The 27,079-nt window shown below is 45.1% G+C and overlaps 2 protein-coding genes across 5 annotated transcripts in view; both read right to left on the reverse strand.

Moving 5' to 3' along the window:
- Positions 1–18: 18 nt before the first annotated feature.
- grem2a (gremlin 2, DAN family BMP antagonist a) lies at positions 19–5,377 on the reverse strand. 3 transcript variants are annotated; one of them, XM_037272673.1, is made up of 3 exons: positions 4,999–5,377; positions 2,179–2,316; positions 19–1,231 (listed from the first exon to the last, which is right to left on the reverse strand). In XM_037272673.1, exon 3 carries the CDS (start codon positions 1,228–1,230, stop codon positions 661–663), a length of 570 nt encoding a protein of 189 aa, XP_037128568.1. In that variant the 5' UTR covers position 1,231; positions 2,179–2,316; positions 4,999–5,377; the 3' UTR covers positions 19–660. The 3 variants fall into 3 exon arrangements, with proteins under 3 accessions (XP_037128568.1, XP_037128569.1, XP_037128567.1); XM_037272674.1 differs by lacking the exon at positions 4,999–5,377 and adding an exon at positions 2,405–3,325; XM_037272672.1 differs by lacking the exon at positions 2,179–2,316 and having other exon boundaries at positions 4,999–5,371.
- A 904-nt stretch (positions 5,378–6,281) lies between these two features.
- Positions 6,282–27,079, reverse strand: part of rgs7a (regulator of G protein signaling 7a) — a 30,900-nt gene continuing 10,102 nt past the window's right edge. The window contains exons 3-18 of one of the 2 annotated variants that reach the window (XM_037272661.1): positions 19,412–19,508; positions 17,986–18,036; positions 15,099–15,205; positions 14,802–14,853; positions 13,843–13,907; positions 13,609–13,685; positions 13,443–13,524; positions 12,712–12,786; positions 12,530–12,628; positions 12,397–12,458; positions 11,922–12,032; positions 11,289–11,414; positions 9,869–10,055; positions 9,597–9,686; positions 7,239–7,275; positions 6,282–7,130 (exon numbers count right to left, since the gene is read on the reverse strand). In XM_037272661.1, the coding sequence (XP_037128556.1) occupies positions 7,255–7,275; positions 9,597–9,686; positions 9,869–10,055; positions 11,289–11,414; positions 11,922–12,032; positions 12,397–12,458; positions 12,530–12,628; positions 12,712–12,786; positions 13,443–13,524; positions 13,609–13,685; positions 13,843–13,907; positions 14,802–14,853; positions 15,099–15,205; positions 17,986–18,036; positions 19,412–19,508 (1,302 nt within the window). In that variant the 3' untranslated portion in view covers positions 6,282–7,130; positions 7,239–7,254. Of the gene's footprint in view, positions 7,163–7,238; positions 7,276–9,596; positions 9,687–9,868; positions 10,056–11,288; positions 11,415–11,921; positions 12,033–12,396; positions 12,459–12,529; positions 12,629–12,711; positions 12,787–13,442; positions 13,525–13,608; positions 13,686–13,842; positions 13,908–14,801; positions 14,854–15,098; positions 15,206–17,985; positions 18,037–19,411; positions 19,509–27,079 lie in introns of both variants that reach the window. The other variant, XM_037272662.1, reaches the window with a different exon arrangement.

Consider the following 27,079-nt stretch of genomic DNA (forward strand, 5'->3'; position numbering starts at 1 on the left):
AAAAAAAAAAAAAAACTGTTTATATGAAATAGATTTAATATACTTTTTCACAAATGCACACTTACATACATAACATGTTGATATTGTTTTATATATTGCATTGTACTTTAATTACACATGCAGTAGTACAGCCTGTTCTCACATGAATTTAGTAGGATTTTGCACAAAAACATTTTAGCTATAGAAAATATGTGTTCGGGGTGGAGCTACGGCGTGGCCAGAAAATGTGTATAGCAGGTTTCTGGGAATGAGATTATTCATAAAATTTTGACATTGAAATATGTATTTATCATATTTGTAGTTTTTGTGTGATTTCCTACTAAATACTTGTGAGAACATGTTGAGCAGTATTTTTTTTATCGTATACTTGTGTGTCCAAAGAGGCGGAAGTCTTTATTGGGTTGCCTCCTGTTGTGCAACACTCAATAGATTTAAGGCAAGGAGAAGGATTCAGAAAAGTAGTCCGCCTGAACGTCTTCTACAGCTTTTCACAGTTTGGGCCCAGGATATTCTTTCGATTTTTGGACTCCTTCCCCTGGCAGCAAAGGAAAATGGCAGGTCCAGACTGACACGTGCCAGACTTGTCCATCAGTGTCTTCAGTTCCAAGCAAAGAGGCAGGCTAATTTTTGGCATCATCTGTGAGTTTCCCGCCACGGTTCTCACAGCTTCCCGTGTCCGCTCACGTCCACGGACATGCAGCGACACTGTTTGACCCGCTGCACTTTGCGGTGGCGGAAAGGCGGCTGCAGATCGGGGCAATCCAGCTGCACGGTGAGCTGTGTGACGCGGTGCGGCCTGCAGAAGGAGCATGACTGAAAGGGCTCCTGGGCCTTGCTGTGGCCTTTTCTTCCCTGTCCCCGGTTCTGGCCGTGGGCTGAGCCGCTGGGTCCCATGTGCCGGGGGATGTAGAAGGAGTTGCACTGGCCGTAGCAGAAGCGGTTGACCACGGTGCGGCTCCGGCAGCCGTCCTCACTGATGGTCTGGCGCAGGGGTTGGGTCTTGCACCAGTCCCGCCGCAGGTAGCGGCGCTCGGTCACCACCAAGGCCTCGCGGCTGGACGAGAGCACCTCGGGTTTGGGCTGCACCAGCCGCTGGTGGCGCTCGGAAGACAGGTTGCCTTTGCTCTTGTACGGCGACGGGATGTGGCCCTGCGGCCGGGTCTTTTTGCTTCCTGCCGTGCCGCACAGCACTCCGGCCAGTAAGACTGCGATGGTTATTCTCCACAGCATTCTAGATCGGACACATAACAAATGAGCACACGTTAGCAACGAAACGCAAAACATCTGTCTTGGTTTGATCAGAGAAGATTCATACCACACGTTCATGCTAACCACCTTTATTGTCTGGCCTTGCTGAGATGGATTTGTCAGCATCGGCTTGGCATGCTTTTGACAGTGAAAGCATTTGCGGTCTATTATTCGCAAACTCAGCTCTTCACCTCACCAGATAAAATATCCATCAAGAAGAGCAATCCGAAATCGATGGATACATAGTTGCGCAGTCTCCACATATGCGGGGTTTGTCAGCAAAATTAAGGACGGATGTCAAACTACAAGTTTTTCCCTTCAATGTGGGCCCTCAAAGAGGTCCTGCGGCTTTCATTTGTTCAGTGCGTGAGACGAGGCGAGTTGTCTGAATACAACTCAATGCTGCTTCACCCGAGCATCTGACAGTTCCTGGCCACTGTCAAACTGGAGCTACCTCCCTCATCCAACTTGTTTTTGTGTCTCTACGTGAGATCTCAATTAAGAGAGAAGCTTTGCATGTGTGGGAGGAGCTAAGTTTAGCCTGGGTTGTTATTGCAGGTAACGGCGAGTCGAAATCAAATTTGGAAGATGAGTATCGAACAGGACTCAATCTCCCAAGAATAGTTGGGATTCATTGTCTTTGTTTTGGGTTATGCAAACCTCCCCAAGATAAACAAAGCCCTCTACTCAAATTATGCACTTTGCACGCCTAACGAGAAGAGGAAGTTGATTTTATTGGTCCAGTCGTCGGGCGAAATAACTGGTCTTTTGTTTACTTTATGCTGCAAATATGTAAACCGGCATTGGACAGGCCCATCTGCATGCCATTAGAGGAGAAGACTGGAAACCCCCCTGGTCTTGGTCCTGGTCCTGGTTTTATTCTCTTTGCTGATATGCTTTTATTTTAAGGCTGTACTGAGAATGACCTGCCGTTTCTCCGATTGTCTTCTGCATCGTTCTCACGTCATAAAGGGAGAATCGATCCCGCGTCTGCCAGCGAGCGTGCCGTCAGTGTTTAGCGCCAGCACATTTTTGACCATCACTCAAGCATCTTTTGAGCAGATGTTCCTGAAAAAGACCAAAAAAGAAGCGAAGCGCCTCAAGGCCATCGTTCGCTCTTGCTTGGCGAATGTCTCCGACCTGCGACTCAACCCACCCTGAAACAAATTACTTGACAATAATCCGCCTTGGAGTTTGGACTTCTTTTGTGACAGTCGTGATCCTGATGTCATGGCGGCCGTTAGTGCTACAAGAAGGGATGATGGGACCGTTTGCGTACGCAGGACATGACGGATGGCTCCTCGAGTCTGCAGCCGAGCTTCCTTCCTACCAACCAGGCCTGCTAGCGCCGGTCCTGACAAGCTCTCCTCATCAATCCTGCGGTTGGACAATCTGAGGCTTCGGTTGAGGGATTTGAGGTTTTGCAAAGGGCGGGGGCCTGCCGAGCTGGGGCGGTTCGTGGCTTGAGTCAGGAGACAGTAGGAAGAGGGATGTGAAGATGTTGAGGTTTGGGGTCTCTCCCCACAACTTTGTTTTTATACCCCCCCCCCCCAAAAAAACATTCCCCACTCTGTCACTCCGTCTGACGCTTGCACTAATCATTCCAGCGTCCCGCCGACGGAAGGAGACTGCGGTGGAAAAAAGCCGAGCTCTCCGTCTGCTCGAGGCTAATATCGCCCACGTAAACATCTCTGCGACTGCAGCGCGACCGCAAATTCTTTGGGGGACATGCTTCACTGAAGTGTGGCAGACCTTGCTTCCAAAATTCAAGCCTCTAATGAAATTACAAATACCAGAACCAAATACCAGAAAGAGAACAGCCATTAGGCTTTGCGGCATTTTATTTTCCACAGCGGCACTTTAATGGCTCAGCTTTCAAAAGCCCGAGCAGGATCTTTTTTAAAAGACGTCCCCGTCTGCAAAGGAAATCGAAAACAAACACGACCTGATGTCTCAATTATCGCAGCGCCTCCAACGCATGCTGCAAAGTGTGTTTAATTAGAGGAGAGCGCCGTTTAAGTCACACTTCCACGCGTGACCACACACACACGGAGCGGAGCGGATGCCCGGCAGAATGAATATTGTGTCATTATCTGCGTTAGTTGCATTTTCCCAAACTCGGCCCGTTAACAGTTGGGCTGTTTTTTTGTTGTTGCTTTTTTTTTTTTTCCGCAGAGGGGCGGGAGCAGGAGAGAGGCGGGGTCTACTCGGCGGCGTCAATGTGTCAAACGCTCGCATGGCCGGGAGGTTGCTGCAGGCACTTTGGGCAGCCTGTTTGTCACCACAATCCATCTTGATAATGACTCGCAGATATTGAGCTTTTCCCTGTAAAGTGCCGACTCGAGTGCAAGAGAACGCCTTCGCCTCGGCAGCCAAATGGAACGCTTTACAAGTGAATGACGGCCAATTAGAGAGACTTCTCGGTTTTTTCGGAGTCTTCAATCAAGAGCGGGCCACTCGGTGACGGCATTTAATAATGCTTTTGAAGTTGGTTTATATTGGCCTTTGTCCAAAAACCACAAACCAAAATATTCCCAGATTTGATTCTATTTAATGTCCTTTTGTTGATTTAAGCTAATTAATCAATCAATGTCTATTTGATTCATTTGGACAATCTGACTGGCTTTGTAGGAGCCGTTTGCAATTCTATGCATGCCCGTGGAAATGGGTTCCAATTTTTAACTCTTTACGGGTGAAGGTGCTTCAAATTGAATCGCAATCTGACCAATTTTTTGTAGACATCTGGAAATGGCAAAAATGACCCCAAAATGTCTGATTTAAACCAAAATGGCACACTTTCTGTCCTTTCGTCTAAGAGTTCTTGAGATTTTTTTGTGGGTCTACCCATGATTGACATGCCCACCAAATTTTATGTTGCTTAATGAAACGAGCTTCAGGAGCTGAATTTTCCCAAAACGACTATTTCAACAGGGTCTTTGCAGTGCAGGCTGTGAGCCCCCCAACCCCCTCGCCCCTTTTCTTCACGTGTCAAAGCTTCCATCAAAGTGCAGTTTGAAAGTCTTTAGCCTTTGGTAAAAGGACTTGTTGTGTCTGGCTAAATCCTCTTTTAACGTCGGCGCACACTGTACAAGGTGGCGCTGTCACCGCCTCGGTAAGACGGATCAGAAGGCGAAACGCTTTAAGCGCGGGTCGCACGCATTAGGGAGCAACACCTTCAGAGAAAACACTGCGTCATATGCTGGCATGATTCGGACTGTTTTCCCCTCAATCACTCTTAATCTGCACTATCATCGCAAACTCCAATTCCTAGCGATCTGCGGCTACTAATTATAGTCATTTTTGCAGCACACTTTGATCCAAAGTTCCTTCAAGTTGGAGATTTGGACTCAGGGTGGGCCGGCAGTGGGAGTCAAGCAGCCCACATTGATTGAGTCAATAAGTACAGATGCTCCGATTACACGCTGCTTCGGAACGAGGAGTCGCGTCCTGCTCACTGGGAGCAACCTGAACTTTGAATTTTAAATTTCTTAAACTAGCTAAAGTGACTGTTTTGTAATAATTGGACCGATCCATTTCATATCGTTGAGTTGTTAGGGTCTAATTTCAGTGGCGTGTAAAGGGGGGGCCCAGAGGGGCCGCAGTGTAGCCCAAAGGGGGCCCCTCTGGGCACCCTCTCAAGATGGAAGGCTTGCGTGTAATTTTTCAGCTCTAAATTAAAATGGAGATATTATTTGAGCTTTATGTGATTCAAGCGTTGAAGAGCAAAAGTCTATGCAAAGTGAGTCATACCTCTCAGCGTGACAGTAACGTGTCAAGGATGCGGTCTGGACAGGTCATTCCACCTTCGGCTGTCCTTGCGTCCGCTGCCAGACTCTGGTTTCCATGACAACAAAGTCCGTAAGTCTCCCTGAGGCTCGCCCTCCCACTTTGCTCTTCTTCCAGAGTCAAAGTCTTGAAAACAATGAGTAGTCAGTCATGTTGTTGTCATCTCTTGGCTCCTGGATGAAGGTCGGAGAGAGCGCCTGCGGGTCTTACGGCGAAAGCATCTCAGTGTGTGTGCGTCCTGTGTGTGTTTGCGTGCAGCGAGACTGTCAGAGTGATCCGCTGACTGTAAAGCCTTGTGACTTACTTTGAATCAGCAGCAGCCCCTTCCTTCCCTCCTCAAGAATGGGAGGCTTTTTTCCTATTGGCCCTCATTGTGTGATTCAAGCAACCTTCACTCCTTTTATTTATGTGCCTGATTCTTGATACTTGATCAAGACTGATGGCTTTTCCTATCGTTCTTGAGCCACGCCTTATATGTAGTTGTGTATATATAGTTGAGAAGATGCATCATATTTTGACTTTTGTTACTGGACAGAATGTTTAGAGGAGAGACAGCAGGCACAACGGGAACCACGTTAATTGGGGTGGATAGAACAATTATTTGAAAAAAAAAACTGAACATTAATCAGGAAAAAATGCGAAAACAGAGAAAACAAACTAAATACACATTAAAGTGTATATACATATCTTTTTCTGTCTCTTTAATTTTTTTAAAGACACTAAAAAAAAGATTGGGAAAAAAAAGATATGAAATACAAAAACCCTTTGTATAAATTGCTCTCGGGAAAAAATAGGAAAAGGGGGAGTGGAAAAATACAATGACAAAAAAATTATGAAAGAACAAAACCGGCTACTCTCAAAACAAATAGTCAAAGGACAGAAACCCCGCCAAAAATGGAAAAAGGAAACGAGAAATTGCGCAAAAAAAAAGGGGGTATAAGGAACCACAAACAAATTTGGGAAAATGTGGAAAGTAGAGGGAGACAAGCCCAAAAAAAAAATAGAAATCAAATGAAGAATGGCCAGATTAAGACAAAAAAAAAGTATGAAAAATGAAATTAAAACAACGACCCAGTGCACATATTTGCACGCCTAATCTTGATGACAGCCTGCGGTGTCTAAAGAAGCCCTCTTCTCTTCTTCCCACCATCCCGCCATTTCCTCTCCTCATTTCTTTGGCAAACAAGCTATCACCCTCTGGTGGCTGAAAGGCCACATTGAACGCTGAACGACAAACGAGCCACAAGAACAGACAGAGGGCCGACTTTAATCATACAAGTAAGTCAAAGTGTCTTTAAATATGGTATAAAAATAAATGCAGAGAGGAAAAAAAACAATTATGTTGTAATATAAGACAGCAGACAGTAAGTATCCTCTCGTTTTTTACAGGTGCAGTGGAAACCAATTATTGGAGTGCGGTAAACTAATGCAAAGCAAAAGAAAATAAATTAATGCACACTAAACAATCATCGTAATATAGGTGTGTGTGTGTGTGTATATATATATCTATATTGTATATTCATTCTCCACAACACTTTCCCATAGTGTGACAAAGTCTGTCTGACCTCATCATCATCATCATGTCGAACAATGACACTGGCTAAGATTGATCGTTAGAAGCTTATTTGTTTTCTATGTGTGTGTGTGTTTTTTTTTCTTTTTCCTTCTCTCTCTCTGACATCATTTGTTGTTTTCGCCGGAAGTGAAAGACATCTTCCGATCCAGCAGTGACTACTGAAGAAAAAAAAAAGATTTGGCCTTTTTTTTTTCTCATCTCACCAGGTTTGTCCTTCATCTCAAGTCTCACGATGCCTCTTGTTTGTCTTTTTTCTTTACTAATGTCAAGTGACCGTAAGAGGAGAGAGCGGAAGGAACATCCCGCTCTCAGTGGACGTGCAACGGCTGGTGGACGACAAACAAACAGATCGGGCCTGGCTCCCTCGTCAATGACGATGAGGAGGATGATGATGATGGAGAGATGACATGGCTGCTCTCCATGTCCCAGAGAGAGAGAAAGATGGCATTGATTTTCTTTTCTTTTTTTTTAGCATGATGGCACACGACTAGTCCGTCGCTTGGATCCTGGCTGGCCTCTCCTGCGGTGGAAAGTGACACAAAAGTGTGAAAGCTGGAATAAAAACACACCTAACGAGGACAAGTGCTTTTCAAAAATATACGGCACGTTATCATGTCTGCGGCCTTACCTGGAAAGAACAGTTTTCAGAAGAGGTTCTTGCTCTTCTGTAAGAAAACCAAAAGACATTGTTACTTCTCATTTCCAAAGGAACAAATTCCAAAAGAAATAAAACAAAATAATTTTCACCCTCATTTGTCACATTTGTGAAGTGTGTCCTGATAAACAGTCGTGGCTGTGCGTTTGTGCAACTTGTGCAATTCTCAGTGTCACAGTATGTTTGGTATCGGATGTAGTAATATCGGAGTATTTTTCGAGTCTGATTATGATTAGACAGACCAATCGTATCCGCAGGCACTTGAGCAAACGTAGCCAGGTTCAACTGCACAATATCATTTTGTAGCATTTGCTACAAAATTAAAAACTGATTTAAAATCCTTATCCTCATTCGCGATCTGACGTGATGACATGATTCCTAACCTCAATGCCAACATTCTCTTTGCCAGGATATCAGGTTGAAGCTTCTCACTCTAATTAGAAGCGGTGGCTGATTAATCTAATGACCGCAGCCTCCCAACCCAAAACTATTCTTCATTGCGGCCTAGATGCCAGACAGGAGCGCCTGTCATCCCCACCTGAAAACAAAGTCTATTCATAAGCGGCTTTTTTTTTTTCCACCTCATTGGTATGACTGGCGCGTGGGTGCCTCTTTTGTTTGCCATGTCCTTCGTTTTGACCGTTTCAGCAACTCCGAATCGTCCTCCGCGATTGTTAAATGCGGCACAGAGATAATTTGTGCACACACAGGGATGTCTACTTCACACTGCTTACACTGAACTCCCCATGAACCTGTATGAGGTTTATTCCTGACTGGGCCTGAAAGGATTGCATGCAGAAACAACAGCCAGCTTTGCTTTTTTGTTCCAGAAACCAAACCATGACAAAAGCAATGCAAAGTTGACTTTCTGTGGGAAAATGCGTTTTCAAGCACCCCACTCTCGGGGTGGCGCAAGGACCCCAAAAGCCGGAGAAGAAAGTCACATCAGGAAGAGACCCATGTTGTGTTTTATTTTCTTTGCTATCTACCGAAAATATATCCATCCATTTTCTGTACCGCTTGACCCCACGGGGGTCGCCAGCGTGCTGGAGCCTATCGTAGCAGTCATCAGGCAGTAGGCAGGCACACAGAGACGAACAACCTCTCACACCTATGGGCAATTTGGAGTGCTCAATCGGCCTACCAACCATGTTTTTTGGGATGTGGGAGGAAACCGGAGGACCGTGGGCACGGGGAGAACATGCAAACTCCACACAGGGAGGGCGAGAGGTGGAATCGAATCAACACGAAATGTGAGACGGACGTACTAACCAGTGCCGTGTGAAAATGTAATTCCTGCTTATTTTCATAAAGTGTGTGTGACCGTATGTCTGCTGTACCTGATGCATGTGACACCTGCTATTTTTATTTTTGTTCTCCACATGAAATCGTTTTGCACACATGCAGGATTCGTGCTAACAGGCGCAGGTAAAAGGTGACCAAATTCGCAGCAGCATCAACGATAAGAAGACCTTGATCGTAATTAGCATAAGGTACGTCATGTTTTTTCACCCACTGCCGCCAAGCAAGATGGTTAATAATTCACATTAACCCTTTAGCAATTCTAAATGTGCTCATTCCGCGACTGTGCTCTGTGAGACATTATTTTCACTAACCGACATATCATTTTGGCATATTATTTGCTTGCTTAACTGTGCGCTGGTTGCTGTTTTACTAAGACGTTGCTGTATGCTACTTTGACATTATTGCATGAAAATAAGTGCTGTGAGACTATTTCTAAGTTTTCTATGATTGTGAAGCTTTGGGGCATTTTCCTTTCAAGACACCTCGGCCACTGTTTTTAATGGTTAAAGGTACAAGCTATCAAGAAAACACAGTGGACTATTCAATGGATTATTCGGAGCACATACAGTATTAATCATTTTTATGCATACAGCTTGTTCCCATAGGCACAAACACAAATGTTGCAATCATGCAAATGCTTTTTGATTGCATTTTCATCCCTGGTTGGAATATTCCAAGAAGACATCAGTAACTGGTTTTTTGTTTTGTTTTGTTTTGTATTGTGCGCTGAGCATACAGCAGCTCCACGTCTACTTTAGCTCTATGTGGAAGGGATTAGCGGAACCGGGTTTCAAGTGGAGGAGCGTGACTTTGAAAAAGCGTGACTGTGCGTGCCTGGGGTACAGCTTGCGGCATAACCTGCAATGATAAAGAATGAAACTGCAGCAAAACAATGCGGCACTGAAACTCGCACGTGTGTCTGTGTGGCGATGTTTGCGTGAGGCTGAGTCACGATGGTAAGATATTAAATTCTGTTCTTATTTTTGTTCACGTGTAAATAAAAAGCCCACAATTGAAATATGTTACCTTCTTCTTGGCCTGCAATAACTCCTGGTAGGCACTGGAGCGAATGAAGCGGCTGTAGGAATCACTCTTCATCAGCTTGTAGATGTGTTCCTGTTAGGCATGACAGTAATGCATCAAAACATCGGATGCGGCTGTCGCACGCTATTTATGCCGGATAGCTTCACAGCAAAGCCGTGTCTTCATTCGAAAGCAAGAATGAAGATGTGGCAGCAACCAGTGCGCTATTAATTTGGCCATTAAGGGACCGCACCAGTGCTGACGGAGTGGCATACCTGTGCGTCTTCAAAGGCATAGCGTCCCGGGTCTTTGACATTCTGAGTGGTTTTGTCATAGCTCTTTGAGTCCACGTTGATGGCGCTGGGTGCGCCTGGAGCCAGAAACTCCTGCCAGATCTCTTGAACCCGGGTCGGGACTTCTCGGATAGGGCGTTTCTTTAGTTCCTGGACTGCTAGCCAGAACCTTTCAGATGAATGACATTTGGAAATTTAGCTAATATTAGCCAATGAAATCACTTAGATAACCTGCCAGGCCTTATTCAGAACTTCTCAGTAAGCTGCAGTAAAATTTGCATTTTTTTTCTTTGCAGAGGATAAAAAATAAATGACGTGTTGTTCCAATCGACGTCGCATACAGTTCTACCGCCGCAACGGTGATGCTATTCATTCGTCTGTTTTGCGGTTGTTTAAAATGTGTATCTTTTGTTTATGTTTTGTTTGGCAGTCCTCTTCAGCTGGGAGCAACAATGAACAGCTTGAAGCCTCATTTTTGAACAACGCTTCATTATCTGCCGTGCGACTGCTAATTTTGAAGTCAGGTAAGTTTCAAGGTACCGCTGTCATTAAAATTGACGAATGACTTCTAAGCTTCTAAGCAATCTCATGTATTCCCCAATGAGTAAAAAAATCCTATTTTGAATTGAGGAAAACAGCAACGAATAATAGCTTTAATGGTACATTGCCACAAAGCGCTCGGTGAAAGGAGCCGCCTGCAAACGCAAAAGAGTCGGTGGCAGCGCCATGCTTTATTCATAAGTGGCTGTTTGCATGCATCTTTCAAACTTGTGCACTATTCATGGCGCCATGAATAAACCAATTAGCGGAGGATTCTCAGCCACCTGCGCTTACTCCAGCTGCCGTTGTGCCGACGAACAAAAACGCTGGCAAAGCTTCGAGCCGCACTTCTACCCTCTGTAAACACGCTTCCTGCGTAGCCGTGCAGTTGTTGACATATTCCGCAATTATGTCGCTGTTCAATAGATCTGAATGAGTTTGAAAAATAATATAATTGCACCCCAGTTCCCCAACAACCTCCCCCCACAGACTGAGGGATGCCTGTGACACCATGTGCAGGTATGGGCGGACTGTGACTGTACTTATCTGCAAATGTGTGCGCGCACATTCGTTGGGGGGGGAGACAAACGTGTGAATTAAATTCTCCACAGTCTCATCCCTGCACCGAGCATATTAATAACATTCCTCCCACTCCCACTGTGGGGAATCATGTGGGAACTGGAGGCTTGTCCCCGTGCAGGTTTAACATTTGTAGTAGGATGAGAAGCATTTAAAGCTCAGCGTGAGCGCGCGTCACGTTTAGCTGGAGATTTAAATCCAAGCGGCCGTCACAATCGTCTTGGCTCGCATAGTGTTGTTTCCTGATGATGACGTCCTGAAATCCACTTGGAGAATAGCCCACCTTAGATTCTCCGAGCTGAATTCAGACTCGAGGAACTTGAGGAACTGTTCCCTCCCCACGGGGTCTTTGAGAACCTCGTCGATGCCGAAAGCCCACCGCTTCACCCTCTGCTGGCCGGGCTCCTTACTGCATTGACGAAAATACAACATGTTTAGCATAACAGCTAAATGCAGCGTCATCGTGTTTGCTTTGAACTCTGGGCTCCGTCAATTGACCCACGTCTCAAATTGGTGCATCCCTTTTTGCTCTGATTTCTGAATGATCCTTTTTTATCCTGGACTGTCCTCTCGCTTGTTCACAAGAGAATGCCAATCAATAAGCTCACGTAATGTGGTTATTTTCAAATCCTTTGTGCTGATGATGTGAATCCAGACAGTAAGCTGCCAATAATTGTGTTCAATGGGTGTATGTCCTCTGACATCCATTACAGGCTTTTAAATGCAATGCTGCGTGATCGATCGTAGTTGGTGCCCCAATTTCTTTAGGTGGAGTGAAATTGGTACTGGAGTGGAAATTGAGAGATTATGGTTGCAACAACGTGAATCTGACAGGCTGAAAATAACTTTTCACGTGGACGAATTTGAAATTGGTTGAAGCGCTTGATGCAACGTGATCATTTAGTTGTGTCCCCACCTGGCTTCCAGCTCCCACATTGTGGTATCATCTGAGATCCAGGGGTTGGAGGTGTCCGGGGGTGTGAGGAAGGGGTCGTATTCTATGTACTGCTCCGTGTAGCCCAACAAACTAAAGGAGACACACAAGACAACAAGTGGAAGTACTGCCATCTACCGTAGTATCTGTGACTTTGAGTGTGTATGGCTTTAAAAGGCCGGGTCTGTTTTGGTGAATGATGTGGGTGTCAGAAAATGGGGCTAAAGTTGGCTAAGCTAACTCGGTAGCTTGTTTGTTTTTCCTATTCAGTAAGGAGATAATCAATCAACTCCTTACGGGCCACCGACACTATCGACGGCCGATGACGCCACCCCTGATCCTCAAGGTCGCAGCAGGTGGGATCCTCGTCCTCAATGCGCAACACGTGAAAGCATTCAAAGGCCGGCTAAATGCATCGATGGACAAACTGAGTGAAATTTCAATCAGCCTCGCTCACCTCTCCGCCACTTTGGACATTTTCAGTCGATGCCGATCTAATTGCAATTGCCAAAATGTGATCTGAAAGCAAAGCGGGCAAAAGTCAGCCGGTCTGCATGTTAAGCGGCGAGCCGAGCGTGACGTCAGATCACCTGCTCCTGCAGCTCCTCTTCTGTCGGCTGCTTGGCCTCCGGCGCTGGGGTGTGGGTGGGGCTGTGTGCGCGGATGTCGTTCTGCAGGCCATACACGGACTGGGACGAGAGAAACCGGAAATAAATCAGCTGCACAGCATTCTAGTCCAAAACTGTCTGCGCCGCCAATCAACTGCGCGTACCTTTCGGGTTTTGTGTGGATTTTTCATTCTGGAGGACTTCTTAATGTCGACCTCTGTGGTATTCACACATCCGGGCTGGGAGTAAGAACGAAGTTGAAAGAGAATTCATTCAATGGTTTGGCTTCTTTTGAGCATTTCTTTTTAATCCAGCTACAGAACCGCCAAATTGCCGTAATTTGTTTCGAAAATTTCAGAACGCCACCTCCCTAAACATGGAACATGTGATGTACTGCAACTAAAAAACAACAAAATCATGCGTCACATTGTTCAGAATGTTTTAAAATGATCAAAAAATACTTTCAGAGACGTCTCCAGGACATACCCGACGTCGTGTAATTAAACATGGATAGTGGCAACGGAAGGCACTTAAAGAATGCAAAGTCAGGTCGATTGACTAAATCGCTCTGATCTGTTCGAGAACAACAGCAGGGAGCCCACAACGTCGCTGTCAAATCGGAATTAATATTGATTATCTTGCCCCGAGCGCGCATAAATTGAAAGTGTTATTTGGCAATTAGGCGTGAGGCCGACGCTATTTGAGGATGGCAGCGACGGAGCGTCTTTAACCTCAGGGGTGACGTTAAAGGCTAATGCTAAGCGAGCAGCAACCGCGCTGATGTGTTCTGACACTTATCGACTTGGTATTTTGCGCTGGTGACAGACCCCGTCACGCCACATGGCGGCCCCCGTTCTAAATTAGGACACAGCGGAGACTAACGAAGAGCACTCACCACCGGTCTATGCACGTCCCAGAAGGCTCTTTCCTGACTATCGAGAATTTTCCTCTCAATTTTGTCCCTTTTCTTATCCACTCTGAAGAGAAAACAAGAAGAGACACTTGATGATTACGGCAGCACACGTTCATGCGCGACGACGTGAAAGCGGATCGAAACCTACTTTGCTTGTGCTTCTGCTTGCATAAAAATGAATTCCCATTTCCTGGCGAAAGCTCGCTGTAGTCTTGCTAAGCTCTCCTGAAAGGAAAAACAAAGACGTTATGAGGCGATTGGACCATTTATGTTTGTTGTACAGCGCACGGCTGGATAGCGTGACTAATGACCTCTGTTCACATACACGGAACATAAACAAAAACCCGAAAGTGACGAAAAGGCTAAACGCTCTTTCACTTACCGCCTCGTAGTCTGCAAGCTCCAGACGCGCTTTGTTTTGCATTGTTCGTTTGCAGAGGTAAACAGCTGAAAGAATAATAGGGGGGGGGGGGGGGGGCACATGGAGGTGGGTTAGACCAGAACTGGATCTCGGCCTGGCTTTAAGTGGCCCTGCTTTTGATTCACTTAATCCTCTCAACTGCACATTTCAACTGGCCTGTAAATCACAAAGGTCACTGACCGTGCATTGAGCCTCTGCAAGCGTGTGTGTGTGTGTGTGTGTGTGTGTGTGCGCATGTGTGTCTGACTTTTGATGTCTCTGCCCATTATCATCCTCCCTTCATCCCATTGTAAAGTGACCATTAGGTGGTCATTAAGCCCTTGGACTGTTTTTAAATTTCAAAAGATTTAATCCTTCATTCTGCCAATGAGTCTCTAACATCGCCGTGACCTACTTCCTCGACTCTAAACAAGACCGAGCCAAAAAAAAAAAACTTGGAATTAATACGCTGCCAAATGCTCATCGGTTGAAATGTTCCTCCTTAATGTGCTCAGCAGGTGCACGCACACACACACACAAGTCGCGATGCTGCCTTCGCTCGCCGTAATCAGTCTGTCTGATGAAATTAGACGAAGGTTAAATTCCAATTTAGCTTGCGATACGCTTAAGTCACTTATGTTTCATTTTTGCAACTCTATTACAAAGCCACCGCGGGAAGATGCTCAAACTCCCAAAGAGCAGGAAACTACAAAAATGCGACAAATTTTTTTTTCATGCCATAATCTCTTCTGGATTACGGTAAAGTATTTTGGAGTCAGCCAGTCATCCATCAAGCATCTCCAGTGGGTCTAAATTGCTGCCGCTCGCCTCCTAATCGCATCATTGGCAAATAGACTTGAACCTTTGTGTGATTGTAATTTTAACTGAACCCAAATAAATACATTTATTTGCATCAATTTGCATTGTTGGCTAGTACTCACCGTAGTCTGTATTTTCTGGCTCCCAGCAGTTTGATGGCCAAAAGTAAGGAGTCTGCAAGCACAAATTAGAAAACCAGATGCACGTGAAAAAGAAACCACAACATCTCTGACGGAGGAACATATGGCGTGTTGTCATGTGAGGAGGGGGGGGGGGGTATCGGAGCATCATGGCATCTGTCGCAGTAAAGCAGGAGAGGTCAAGGTTTTACATTGTGGTGTTGTGAACGGGATTCTACCAAGAAGTGTTCCTAATAGAATGACTTTCAGGTGTGTGAAAGAGAACTTGTATCCTGTCACCTGAAACCTGTAGAAAGTGCCGTCATCTTTGAGGGTGAGGACATGGTCTGAGATGGGAAAGAAGTAACCATGCGCCGCCATCAGCGTTCCGAGGTGAAGTGCCTCAACTGGGAAGAAGGAAACATCAGTGAAATTGCCGTTTCTGAATTTAGTCAGATTTTAGATTCCACACTCACAAAGTAGTTTTTCTTCCTGATTGGTTCAATTATGATAATCCCAATGATTGACGTTTGTGACGTAAATGATGTATATTGGAAGTTAAAATCTGTTTCTTGCTTTAGTAACTGCAGAGTAATATTAATTTCACAATATGTCCATTATCGTGATTATACATTTGTATTGAAACCGAACACAAAAGGGGGCCACTTGACTTTGAGAGGAGGAGCTCATCAGTCCAATCAGCCGTGTTGCGTCTGCTTGACTGGCTGCGGAGAAAATCTGCTTCCCCGTGGCGCTCACTCAACTGTCGTTGATTTTTAAACCATCACGTAATGAAAAAACACGTAACCATCGTCATCATCATCATCTGTGCCCTTCACCTGGCACACATCTGAAGCCGTAACCTTTTAATGATGTCAAAAGCCATCAGTGCGCTTCCGCATCACACCAGTTTGTGTCACGACGCCTCGGTCCAAACAGTTTAGTATTCACTCATCTACGGTGGACCAGACAATTGCATCTTGGCAAATTCTCTTGTTGAGGCACACACAGATGTATCTGCAGCTGATGTGTGTGTGTGTGTGCGCGTACATTTGTGTGTGCAACAGGGCTCCGTTTATCAATAAGTGATGACTCATAATTTATTCAAAGCCGTTTACGTACAAACACTTCCCTTCTGTGGTGTAACCTGAAGGATTATATTATATAATCACCTCACTGGCACACACACACATTTTAGCTCTTCAGTGTTTGCATTATTTTGCACTCTAATGCAGTGCAGTCACCCAGCAAGATTATGAATATCCATTCAAGTGTGTGGTTTGTTTTTTGATACGACCATAAAAGAATGAACGCCTTTTGACTTGTCGTTGATTAAATGTACATCAAGTTGCCAAGGATTTCAATTGAATCTTCCCTCTTTGTTGCCAAACTACAAACTAACTGGAGCAGGCTTGCCAAATGGCAGCATTGTGACTTTTCATAGCAGCTTGTTGGAAACTTTTAATTTGGCTTAAAGGACAGCAGGGACGTGTGGTCAGAGGAGGCCATGCCTCCCCTGCCATCATGAAAAGGGGAAAAAACAAATTCAATTGTTTTTATTATAGTCATTTTCCTTTTAATTTCAGTAATTTTGTATCATTTTGAACCAAAATCGCTGAATTTTTATGGTAATGTTAAAACCGAAGACGAGTCGCTGGGAGGAGGCAACTTCCTGCCTTGCCTCCTCTGAGGATTGCGTAATCACACGGCTGCCTATGCTGACAGGCTATGCAGTTAGACTGAACTGCTGTCTGTCTCTATGTCACTGTTTAAATGTTCAAACACTGTGGCTATATTAACTCATTTCCGTAGTTAAGCTGATGTATATAATATCTAGTGTTTTTTGTCATCTGTCTGTAACGTCGTGTTGCTTTAGATCAGGGGTGTCAAACTCGTTTTTTTCGCGGGCCGCATTGTGGTCATCTTCTTTCGGAGGGCCATTATGACTGTCAACCCAAATAAATGTATGAGCACCTCATATTATATACAGTAAAAGCTACCAAACAAACTGACAAATAACTCGTTTTCAAATCAGACGAGTAAAAACTGGTCAAGTATTTAAAAACAAAAGATATTATTAAAAGTGAAGACAATTTGCAATTCTAATAATGACACACGAATTTGATGCACAATTTGTCTTCGCGGGCCACATAAAATGCTGTGGCAGGCCGTATCTGGCCCCCGGGCCTTGAGTTTGACACGTGTGCTTTAGATGAACAAAACGGCTTTGAAAAGAGACCCAACAGAGGCAACAAAAAAAAGTTCTCCCGCCTTATGGCAGGGAGCGCTAGTGATCCCGGGATGCTTCATGCGCCCACCTGTAAAATAAGTGATCTTCAGTTCAAATTTACAGTGAACAACTGATGAGCAGTCGTCCGTTTATTTCGTTTTACATTAGTTTTTTTTTACATTTCGTTTTACAATGGAGGATTACATATGCAAACTCAAACGATTTTCAACTATGGATTTTCGGTCAAAGCAGGAGGTCATCAGTAAAGGAAGACCAACTCCGGAGTTAAAAGGTTTGATTGGGACTACGGGACTTCGGAGCATTTCTTTTCAAACAGAGTAGTACGCACGATCGAAAACCATGTGCTTTATTGAGTGTTTTTATGTGTGAAGACTGCTGATATGGGATTTTAATTAAAATAATTTAAATTAAATAATGAATAAGCTACTCTAGAGCAGCGTTCACCAACCTTTTTTGTGACACGGTTAGGTGTCGGACAAATTTTACCGGGGGACACACGTCAGTGCCTCCCCTGTCATGATCCTCACCGCACGTCACTGAATAAGTAACCCCTCGTTTATCACGGATAATTGGTTCCAAAAACCACCCGCGATAAGTGAAATCCGCGAAGTACGGCCACCAACAAGAAGTACTGGGCAGGCTAACGAGTTAGCAGAAAGATGCTAATTCGCGATCGTGCTAACACGCGAAAACGGACTTCTAAAGGAATTTAAACGAACATTTGGAATGATACTACATTGTCCTAAAGGTTAGACACATGTTTCCTCAATTTAGAAGTTTCATTTTTACTTTTAAATGTTTTTTAATTTGGAAAAAAATCCGCGATGTAGTGAAGCCGCGATAAACGAACCGCGATGTAGCGAGGGATTACTGTATTCTAATTGTATAGCGTGGTATTGCTAACTCGAGGCATGTGGCTAAATAGTCTTCTCTTACCTTGGTCCTCGATGTCTAGATTCTTGATCATCCACTGAACAATATCAGAACCTGAAAAGATAAACCACAGCGCTCAGCACGCAGACATCTGTACTTTTTCTGGGAACGATAGCGTCGGCACTTTTAACCCGCTGTCCATCATCTTCAACATCATCATCACAGCGCATAGAAATTCCTCTCGCCTTCCACAGCGTGGGCGAATGACATCCCAGCTATTATTTTCTGACAGCCTCTTCAAAGTTACATCCCGTTAATTGCAACGAGTGCAGGTATCATGAGCTGCTTAGCAAATGCAGTAACAACACGATGGTGGGTGACTCACAGCAAAATAAATCTTAGTTTATCTTAAAATAGGATTACCTTTTTTTACATGAATGAACTTTAAAACCAAGAGTAGAACACATAAATAATAGAACACATTTGAGTCAAATGAAACAAAATGGCGGCTAAATATGTTTGTACAATGCGATCATTACCACACAACCGAGCAGCACCTTCTTCTCTCTCGCCCCCTTCTCTCATCACAACCTGCGACTTGTGTCATTTTAGGCTAAATATAGCTCCTAATAAATAAATATATTCTCTGAGCGGTTATTGCTGTCTGCCGAACTGTCAGGTGAGAGGACGCGAGTGTGAAATGTCAGGTGGTCCCCGCGGCCGTCCGTCTTCTATTCCGTCTTTCAAGCCGTTCTTAATGTGCGTTTGGTTTGCTTTTCCTTGCATCGTGACGTAACCGCATAAAACCAGATCTTACCGTCATGAGTGGAAACGTCATCTTCACACATGAGCCACTTTTTAAATGTGATGTGTGAGGTCATCTTCAAACAATGCCAAATATGACCGAGTTTTGCTTGTGCGTGCAAGGGCGCAGCTGACAATTTTAGAAGCAGGTTAATGGGAATTAACATTGCTCATTAATAAAAGTGAAGGCAAAACCTGCATAGTGGAAAAAAAGGGACTCACAACGGTTACAATGTGTATTGTTTCATCACATCACCACAATTCCAATACTGTATCACTGGTGGAGCCCTGAGGGCAACATCTTGCTAAAAAAAAAATATATATATATTTTAAATAGGACCTCACAGGAAAGAGAGAAGTGCGTTGTCGCTTTGGAATACAATAAAAGTGGGTCATTCCTGATATCCAAAGCATTTTCTTTTATTAAGTGTTCATGATTGGCCTGCTATTAATCTCTGGCTACACAATGAAAAAGCATGTCAAAGAGTCTTTGCTAGCATTAGCTGTTCGCATAAAAAGGTTCCGAAGAATATGACACTACAAAGCGGATCGTTTGTCTTCTTCCTGACATTCCGCCACTGCTGGATTTCCCCAAAAATTTGCGTGAACAAAATATTCGACCAGCTGAGCGCTTTGTGGGTGGCAGCTAGCTCAGGTGGTGACATGAGAACAAGGTGAGCCTCACCTGAAAAAACGCTCGGGATCTTGGTGAGGAAACTTTTGACTGTTCGGATGGGGATGCCGTTTTTCTCAGCCTGCATGCGCGCTATGACTTCCTCCATCTGGAGAGAAACAGCAAAATATGAGACGATGCTGCTGATTACACCAAAAGAAGAAAAATCACACAAATAGAAAGAGAAGGAAGGTCAAAGGTCAAATTTTATTATGTACCGTATTTTCCGCACTATAAGGCGCACCAGATTATAAGGCGCACCTTCAGTGAATGGCCCATTTTAAAACTTTGTCCATATATAAGGCGCACCGGATTATAAGGCGCACCGTCAATGAATGGCCCATTTTAAAACTTTGTCCATATATAAGATATATACATTTGGCCCGCGGGCCGGACTTTGGACACGCCTGCTGAAGTGGCTCAATATTGGTCCATATATAAGGCGCACCTGATTATCAGGCGCACTGTCAGCTTTTGAGAAAATTGGAGGGTTTTAGGTGCGCCTTATAGTGCGGAAAATACGGTAATACAAATCCATATATTTAAACAAAGCTATAGCTAATATACTCAGGCTAGCACAAAGTAAACATTTTTGAAAACGATTAAAAAACGATTCTGCCCCCCTACAAAATTAGCTAAGAAATTCAATTCAATGCAAATTTTCGATAAGACAGCGATCAAGTGTAACTTTCCCCCCCCGCTACCAGCTGCTCCATTGTGGACGGCGGCTCGGCTTTACGACCTCGTTGATATGTTGATGGCGCATCAGCGGCAATTGCCGGCTGAGAGTCGCGCATGAGGACACTTGACAGAGAATGCTTTGGCAGCGTCTTCGCTTCAAGCACCGTCTTTGTGATTGCCGCCACCCACTTTACCGCCAGACGCGGCTCAAACACGTCGGCGGGTCACAGGCTGCGGCAGCCGATGTCTACGACCAACAATTGTCGCTGTCATATTTTTAGGTTTAGCTGCTCTCTGCGACAAAAAAGGTGCCGTCAAGTGGACACTCCTGTCACTGCCCGTCACGGTACACTTTGCGTCTCATATGCAGGCGCAGTCACAGGCATTTCAGAGACATTTGAGCTGCTCAGAGCGCTTGACCGGGTGACAAATTGAAAGCGGGGAGTGAGAGGGGAAACAAACGACACGTATTACAGCATTTGTGCGTCAAGGTGACAGAAAAGTTTTGTGAAGGGTGCATGGCCTTGAATTGAATGCCAAGAAACTCAAATGATGAATGAATAATGAATACAAACTACAGCACATAAAAAGGGAATTACTCAATCAAGGCTTGCCCCCTCAATCTTAATTTGTCATTTCACTGAGACACTCATTTCCTAACCTTGTGGGAAAGACCCTTTTCCTGTGGCAGGCACAGCACAAAGTGACTTCCAAAAAGACATGCTTGGCTGAATTTGAGTTGGATGAACTAACAAAGACTGGAGCGGAGCCAGTAGGCCCGCTGTCAGGTCCAAGGCCGTTGACCTCCGACCAAGTGTTCTTCCAGGTGAATGGACAAACGTTCCCCACAGACACTCCAAAAAATGGAAAGCTGTCATAGCTGCTAAAGAGGAGACCAACCTCGCTGTGTCTACTTCATAGCCTGCTTCACCAGCTGTCGATGGTTCTTAACATCAACAAAAGCGTAGGTGACTCGATACGTGTCCCTGGGTTACACCACGTGACTCATCGTTGAGTTGGAAAGCGCTATCCCAAGATTACCCTTTATAAACGATATGAGTTTATTTAAACCGAAGCGAGGAGTCCCTAATGAGCACTTTGTCCCGCAGTGATTAGCTCAAAGCAACCTTGGCAGCCAAACAGAGATCAATAGAAACTCACATTTGATTTGAAATGTGTCAACGGATTATGACGCATCAGACTGTTTGTTCATTTTGCTGTCATTGTTATTGTCTTTGTGGTGTATAGATTGGCTTGTTGGAAGTCCTCCCCGGACATGTCCGATTATAACTCGCCAGAGTATTCGGCTTCCGAGAAAGATGAAAAAGCTGTCAGTGGAGCTCATTTGGGAAACGGAAACCGACTGGATTGCACAATTGAGTGTTTTGTGCGTCTGAAATGAATTTCTGTGCAGTTCTCATTATGAAAGCGCTCACTTTGAAAATGCAATTGGACGATTTTGGCTTGAGCAATTCGCGTATCGGGACTGTAGCACTTCCTTTGGAAAGTTGGCCAGATGCTCAAATTAAAGATGTAGTAGCAGTCAGTGTGCACCTCGATTCTTCGACTTGTTTACGGACTATTATTGATACGCGCGAGGCCGAAATCGTTAAAGCAGTAGCTCGAATTTCATTTTTAACGAGGAGACGTCTCCTCACTTGCTTATTTATTGCGGTTATTAAGCTAACAGGCTAACAGGAACTTGCTGATGGGCAAAAAAAAAATGGTGACAGCAGCTCATCACAAAATAAGGCAAGTGGAGTTTTTTTCGCCTTTGTTTCGTTGCAATGTGCTGAAAGGTTCTTTCAGGTCAGGCAGAATATTTTTCCTGGCCATCATATCTCTGCTAATTAATTCAAATTGGTTTCATCTCGTGGCTTTTTGAAGACTTGTGCCACATGACGCCAACCGTTCCTGTGCCTGTCTTTGCTCACACCAAATGGGGACATTGATCAATGCCCTTGCTTCTCTTCTCTCTCTCTCGTTCATCCTCCCGCACATGCTAAAATGCCACCGGCGTGAATATTCACCGTCTTCAAGGAGCCTCTGCGGCTTCACGCTGTGTTGCGATGAAGACCACAAGTCTGCCCTTGACAGCCAAAGTGTCCGTCTTTCTTTCCTTTCTTCCATCCAGCAATGTTCATGTTGAGGTTTGAAGGCAAGAGTTTGTCTCCTTTACGACCTCGTCCATATGTTGACAAGGACAAGCACGTTGTTCTGTACGTGCCGAGTGACTAACAGAGCCTGACACTTGAAAAAAAGATGATTACGGTGGACGCACAAAGCGCAATCAGAAGCTTCTGGAGCAGTGTTTTTAGCAACAAACGGAGGCGTTTTCAATTACCGCTGGCCCGCCATGGATTGCTTTTGAAGTGCCGGCAGGATATTGGAGGTCTTGAGGTATGCAGAAGGGGTTCGAGAAGGTTATTCAATGGACGGTGAATTACTTGGATTGATAGCGTTTTGTTTTTATACCGTAGGTGGGATCATCGTAGGATGGAATTCATGATGATTTGGAAAATTTGGTCCACTTGAAGAGCACTGAATGGCCATTTGTTAAAAACCGAAGATCAGTTCAGTTGCCATCTCATGTTTTGCTGCCCAAGGCATTCCTGAAGACCTCCGGCTATAAAATAAATGCGCGCAATTGATTGACGTAATTCCCCTTTGAGCCGTTCAATAAAAAAGACCACACCTATAGCGGAGAGGAAAGATAATTCATATTTGATACCCTCTCAAAATCCAGCTGATGTTTGTGGAAACAAAAATGCCAGCCGGAACGGCATCTGAAATACGGAGGAGTCATCATTGCACGCACTCAGGCGGTCTTTGCTTTACCCCATCGAGGCAAGCGGAAGCGTTCCAAGGTGCATTACAGCGAGTGCCAATCAATGTCATCGTATACTTTAGGAATCGTGCGTCTCCTGCTGACAGGCCGCTCTGTTTGGCCAATCGGGAAGGCACATTGGGCTCGATGGCGTCCTTACATAGCAGAGTTTGAGCGATTCTATTAGAACTCCCGTCACGTAGGACAACAAGTCGCCATGATAGAAAGTTTCAATGACAGCGCGGCCTCACAACAAAGCAGCCATGCGAGTCAGCAGGCAAGGAGGGGGGGTGTTATTAGTGAGCTCATGCTGACGAAGCTGTCGAGTCGATGACGCCTATCTCAAGTCTCTCCGAGCTCGCCTTCTACTTGTGAGTTACCACAGCAACGCCGTGTCCGAGCACAGTCGCAAGGACGTCTCTGCCAGCTTCCCGTTGGCTCATTCGCCAGAGAGGAAAAAAGAGCCAAAGGCAAAAGTGGTTTCTAGAACTTGTAGTACTTTGAAAACATCTCGTCACATCGTTTCATGATTTATCCTTCCTATTTGAATTAACATTAGCAAGATTCTCGTAACAGAACCGTTTAAGTAAACACCTGGGCGCAAATTTTCGGGTGACGAGTGGGCCGTATGACATCCGGCGAAGACTTGAGGAACAGATGCCGGGGTGACAACGGTGCCCTGAAGCGTCAGGCGGCGATCGCGCCATCCAACATGAAAGTTGATTTCTACGGGGGACGCTGCGCCACCGGGCCGTCGGCCATTTTACGGCATCTGCCGTTCGATGCTGCCGCGCTGTCACTCGTCTTCATCGACTTGGTTTCCCCCTGCGTGTACACAATTAGTCCCACGGAGCATCTGCTACTTCCCCTCGCTGTCTTTAGTCATCATTCCGTATCATTCGCACAGCCTGGAGACATCTCCGGCGTGGCTTTTTTTTTTTTTTTTTTTTCACACTTCACGACTTTGCCTTCCTAGCAATCGTGAAAGAATTTTTCAGATGAGAACTCCCACCAAGCAGCATTATTGCGTGTGCCAGAAGGAGGATGGAGGGGTTGTTGCTGTGCGGCATGTTCAGCGGGTAATGGGAGCCGACGATAAGACAAGGCTAATGCCGCTGTTAAACACTGGTGATAGCGCTAGCATTATCGTAAACACGTCTGATGGACAGCGAGAGGCTTTCTTCGGACATGTTGTCAGCCGTGATGCCTCGTCAGCTCGCAAAAGCTCCTCCGAGGTGTGACTGAAAGCCTTTTAATGGGTTCATTTTATTCGTTAATGGATAAAAGCTGGAAGGATTTTTTGTTCTTTTTCCGCGTGTCTTTTTTGGCGCCGGCGACTTGCAGGGTTCCCGAGGTGTGTTGTGTTGTCATGTGTGCACTTAAATACACTGCGGCTGTCTACTCTGGACAATGATGATGATTACACTCAGATGAATACACGCCTAATAGAATTCTGACTCAATCAAATCCAAAATGGACCTTTGATTGTAATATCATTGTCCGCTTTTATGTGCACAGTGGAACCTCCATTTCCGATGCCTTCAAAGTTTGCCCAAGGTCAGCTCGGATAGTCGTTAGCGACCCCGTCGAGAGCACACACGCTCTACCTGACAGACCGAAATGTGTTGACTATGTCTTAGCCAATATTCCTGAGTTATCATCTACTGTGCATCCTCCTGCTCGCTATTGCCTAGAGACCTAACGCCTCTGGCCTGCAATAGCAGCAAGAGGATGTGCAATACGTCCTTAACTGCCCTCCCCGAGGAGCGAACCCACACCGGAGAGACACGCATTGAATCCTAAATCAGGGATGGTTTTGCTTCGAGCGATTTAAACACCAGGATGTATCCTCATTTGACAATGATTCCTAATTTTTGGATTGACTGTAGTAAATTTTGCCAAGATTAGGGTCCAAGAGGGATCCGTTTTTAGTTTGGTTACAGATTGACTGACTTTTAGAAATAATGGTTTAAGAGTAGAAAAGTAAGATAAGAGTAGCATCATCTAGCAGAAAACGTCTCCACTGTCGTGTCTCAATCTGTCTAGAAGCCATTAATAAAACAATTAAATAATTTAAAAAATAAAATAAAAAATATAATGATAATAATAATAATAACAATTCAACTGAGAATATGCAGAACCAAACCACATCATTTTTTCCTCTGACTTTTTACGTGGGGTCTGCTCATACCAATTTTTAACCTCCTAATTGACTTTTAAAATTTTAGTGACCCCACACGGCCGCAAAAATGTAATCAGATGTGCTTGGGGCTCTTACGATACTTATGGAGCACACGCCATTTAAGAGTATCTCCACACACAATCGTGTGAGTCTCCTCCCTCAAATCAGAAATTACATCTATGAAACATTTTTGGTTTGACTTTTCCAAGCATATGAGGAAGGGGGGGGAATACGTTTTACCACATCACACGACAGGATTATCATTCAAGATTATCTTTAAGAGACATAATCAATCCTTTGCTGACTTTGATTACGTGTGCAGGCAATCAGGCTGAAATTCGGGCCGCTTCACATCACACCGTAGCTTTGAGCCCGTTCTATTTTCTGGCAAGAACGACGTGATGATTCTCCTCACGCTGCGGCCGCCGTCCTTTGTAATCACAGCCTGTCCTCACGCAGACAACAGCTGGCGAAAAGTGACCCCCTCTGACGTCCTGTAGCAATGTGTGACTAACACCCACGTCATTGAAGCGTGCTCCCAGCGTGTCACTTCATTAGGGAGGCCGCCCCCCACATGCCAATGAGATCCAGTCGGCAAGATAGGCCCACAATTCAAGATAACAATGCTCACTTTTCATATTAGTGGTTGAAATAGTTTTTTCCCCCACTAAAATATTTCACTTTTTTTTTAACTCATTCACTGCCAGCCCAGTTTAAATAGTCGTCAATGGCAGTGAACGAGTTAATGTTCTCCGGTGCTTCACATCACCCGATCCCCTTTTCTAAACTTTTCATGTTTTTAAACAAATGATGTGATGGTGCTGGCAGGTGGTGCAATCGTGTTCCTGGGGCAGGACCTCGCTCTAATTTACATGCGCGCACACACACACTCATCATCTTGGTGGGCGGGCAGTGGGCGCGATGACTAAGCCAAGGTTGGCCATGTGCTGGAACATAATCCACTGAAAGCCAATCTCCCGCATGCTCACCCACCATGATTTTATCACTCAAACAGTACGCTAACATAAATTAGCGAATAAAGGAAGCACTGATGCCGCTTAAGACTTTGAGGTAAAGCGTAAAAGTTCACTTCAATAAGTGTTGTCATGTCGTTTGCTCGCCAAGGTGTGAAAATAATGGATGAAATTGATGTTTAGTGAAGGAATCAAATTTGTATCTAGACATGACTGGATACTAAAACTTCTTTTTGCACTTGGATTGAGTCGTAAACCCCCGACGACTTCCAGCTTTCCCTGAATGACAATTTGTGCTCACCTTTTTATCAATGTAAAATAAACTGTTGCTTGCACGTGGGAGCCATTAACATTAGTTTTCATTATTTTTATTGGATTTATGATCGCGCAGACTGACATCATGGAACTCAATTCGCTTGGACAGTTGAGTTCATCCGTCATCAAGGCGAGCTTGTTAGCAGTGTCCAAAGTGTCTGGCTGTACATTTGAGGAGTCTCCTCATTGGGCACCAGGGAGCAAATGTACCCCGACCAAGCAGAGTGGAGCATGACAAGGAAGCGAGTGAGAGCAAAGCCGAGAAGGGAGGGGAGGGGCGAGGGGGGGCGAGCATGGAAACAGAGGTGTGTCGGGAATAGAAAAGCAGCAACGATGCGGTCTATTTTTAGATGCAAGCGGCGGGGGTCCTTACTCCCCAACCGCTCCCTCCTCTCCATCCCTCCGTGCCACATTCCTCCTTGGCACGTGCGACAGACGCTCAGGACGGCTGCAAGTGTCCTGAATAGCAAAAAGCAGCTGGATTGCTGGCAGCCTGACATTCGGCCTTTTCACGGACCCGACAAGGACAGCACAAGTGGCTGCTCGGGCGCACGCAAACGCTGAAGGGGCGATGCGGCGCCACTTTGACGTTTGTACTATGAAGCAATGAAGATGATGGACACCTCAAAAGCCATCACTTCCACAATGCTGCTGGTTGACAAAAGTGATGGATGCGGTGAAATGTCCCCTTCATCCCCCCA

This window comes from Syngnathus acus, chromosome 15 (genome assembly GCF_901709675.1).
Source record: "Syngnathus acus chromosome 15, fSynAcu1.2, whole genome shotgun sequence".
NCBI lineage: Eukaryota > Metazoa > Chordata > Actinopteri > Syngnathiformes > Syngnathidae > Syngnathus > Syngnathus acus.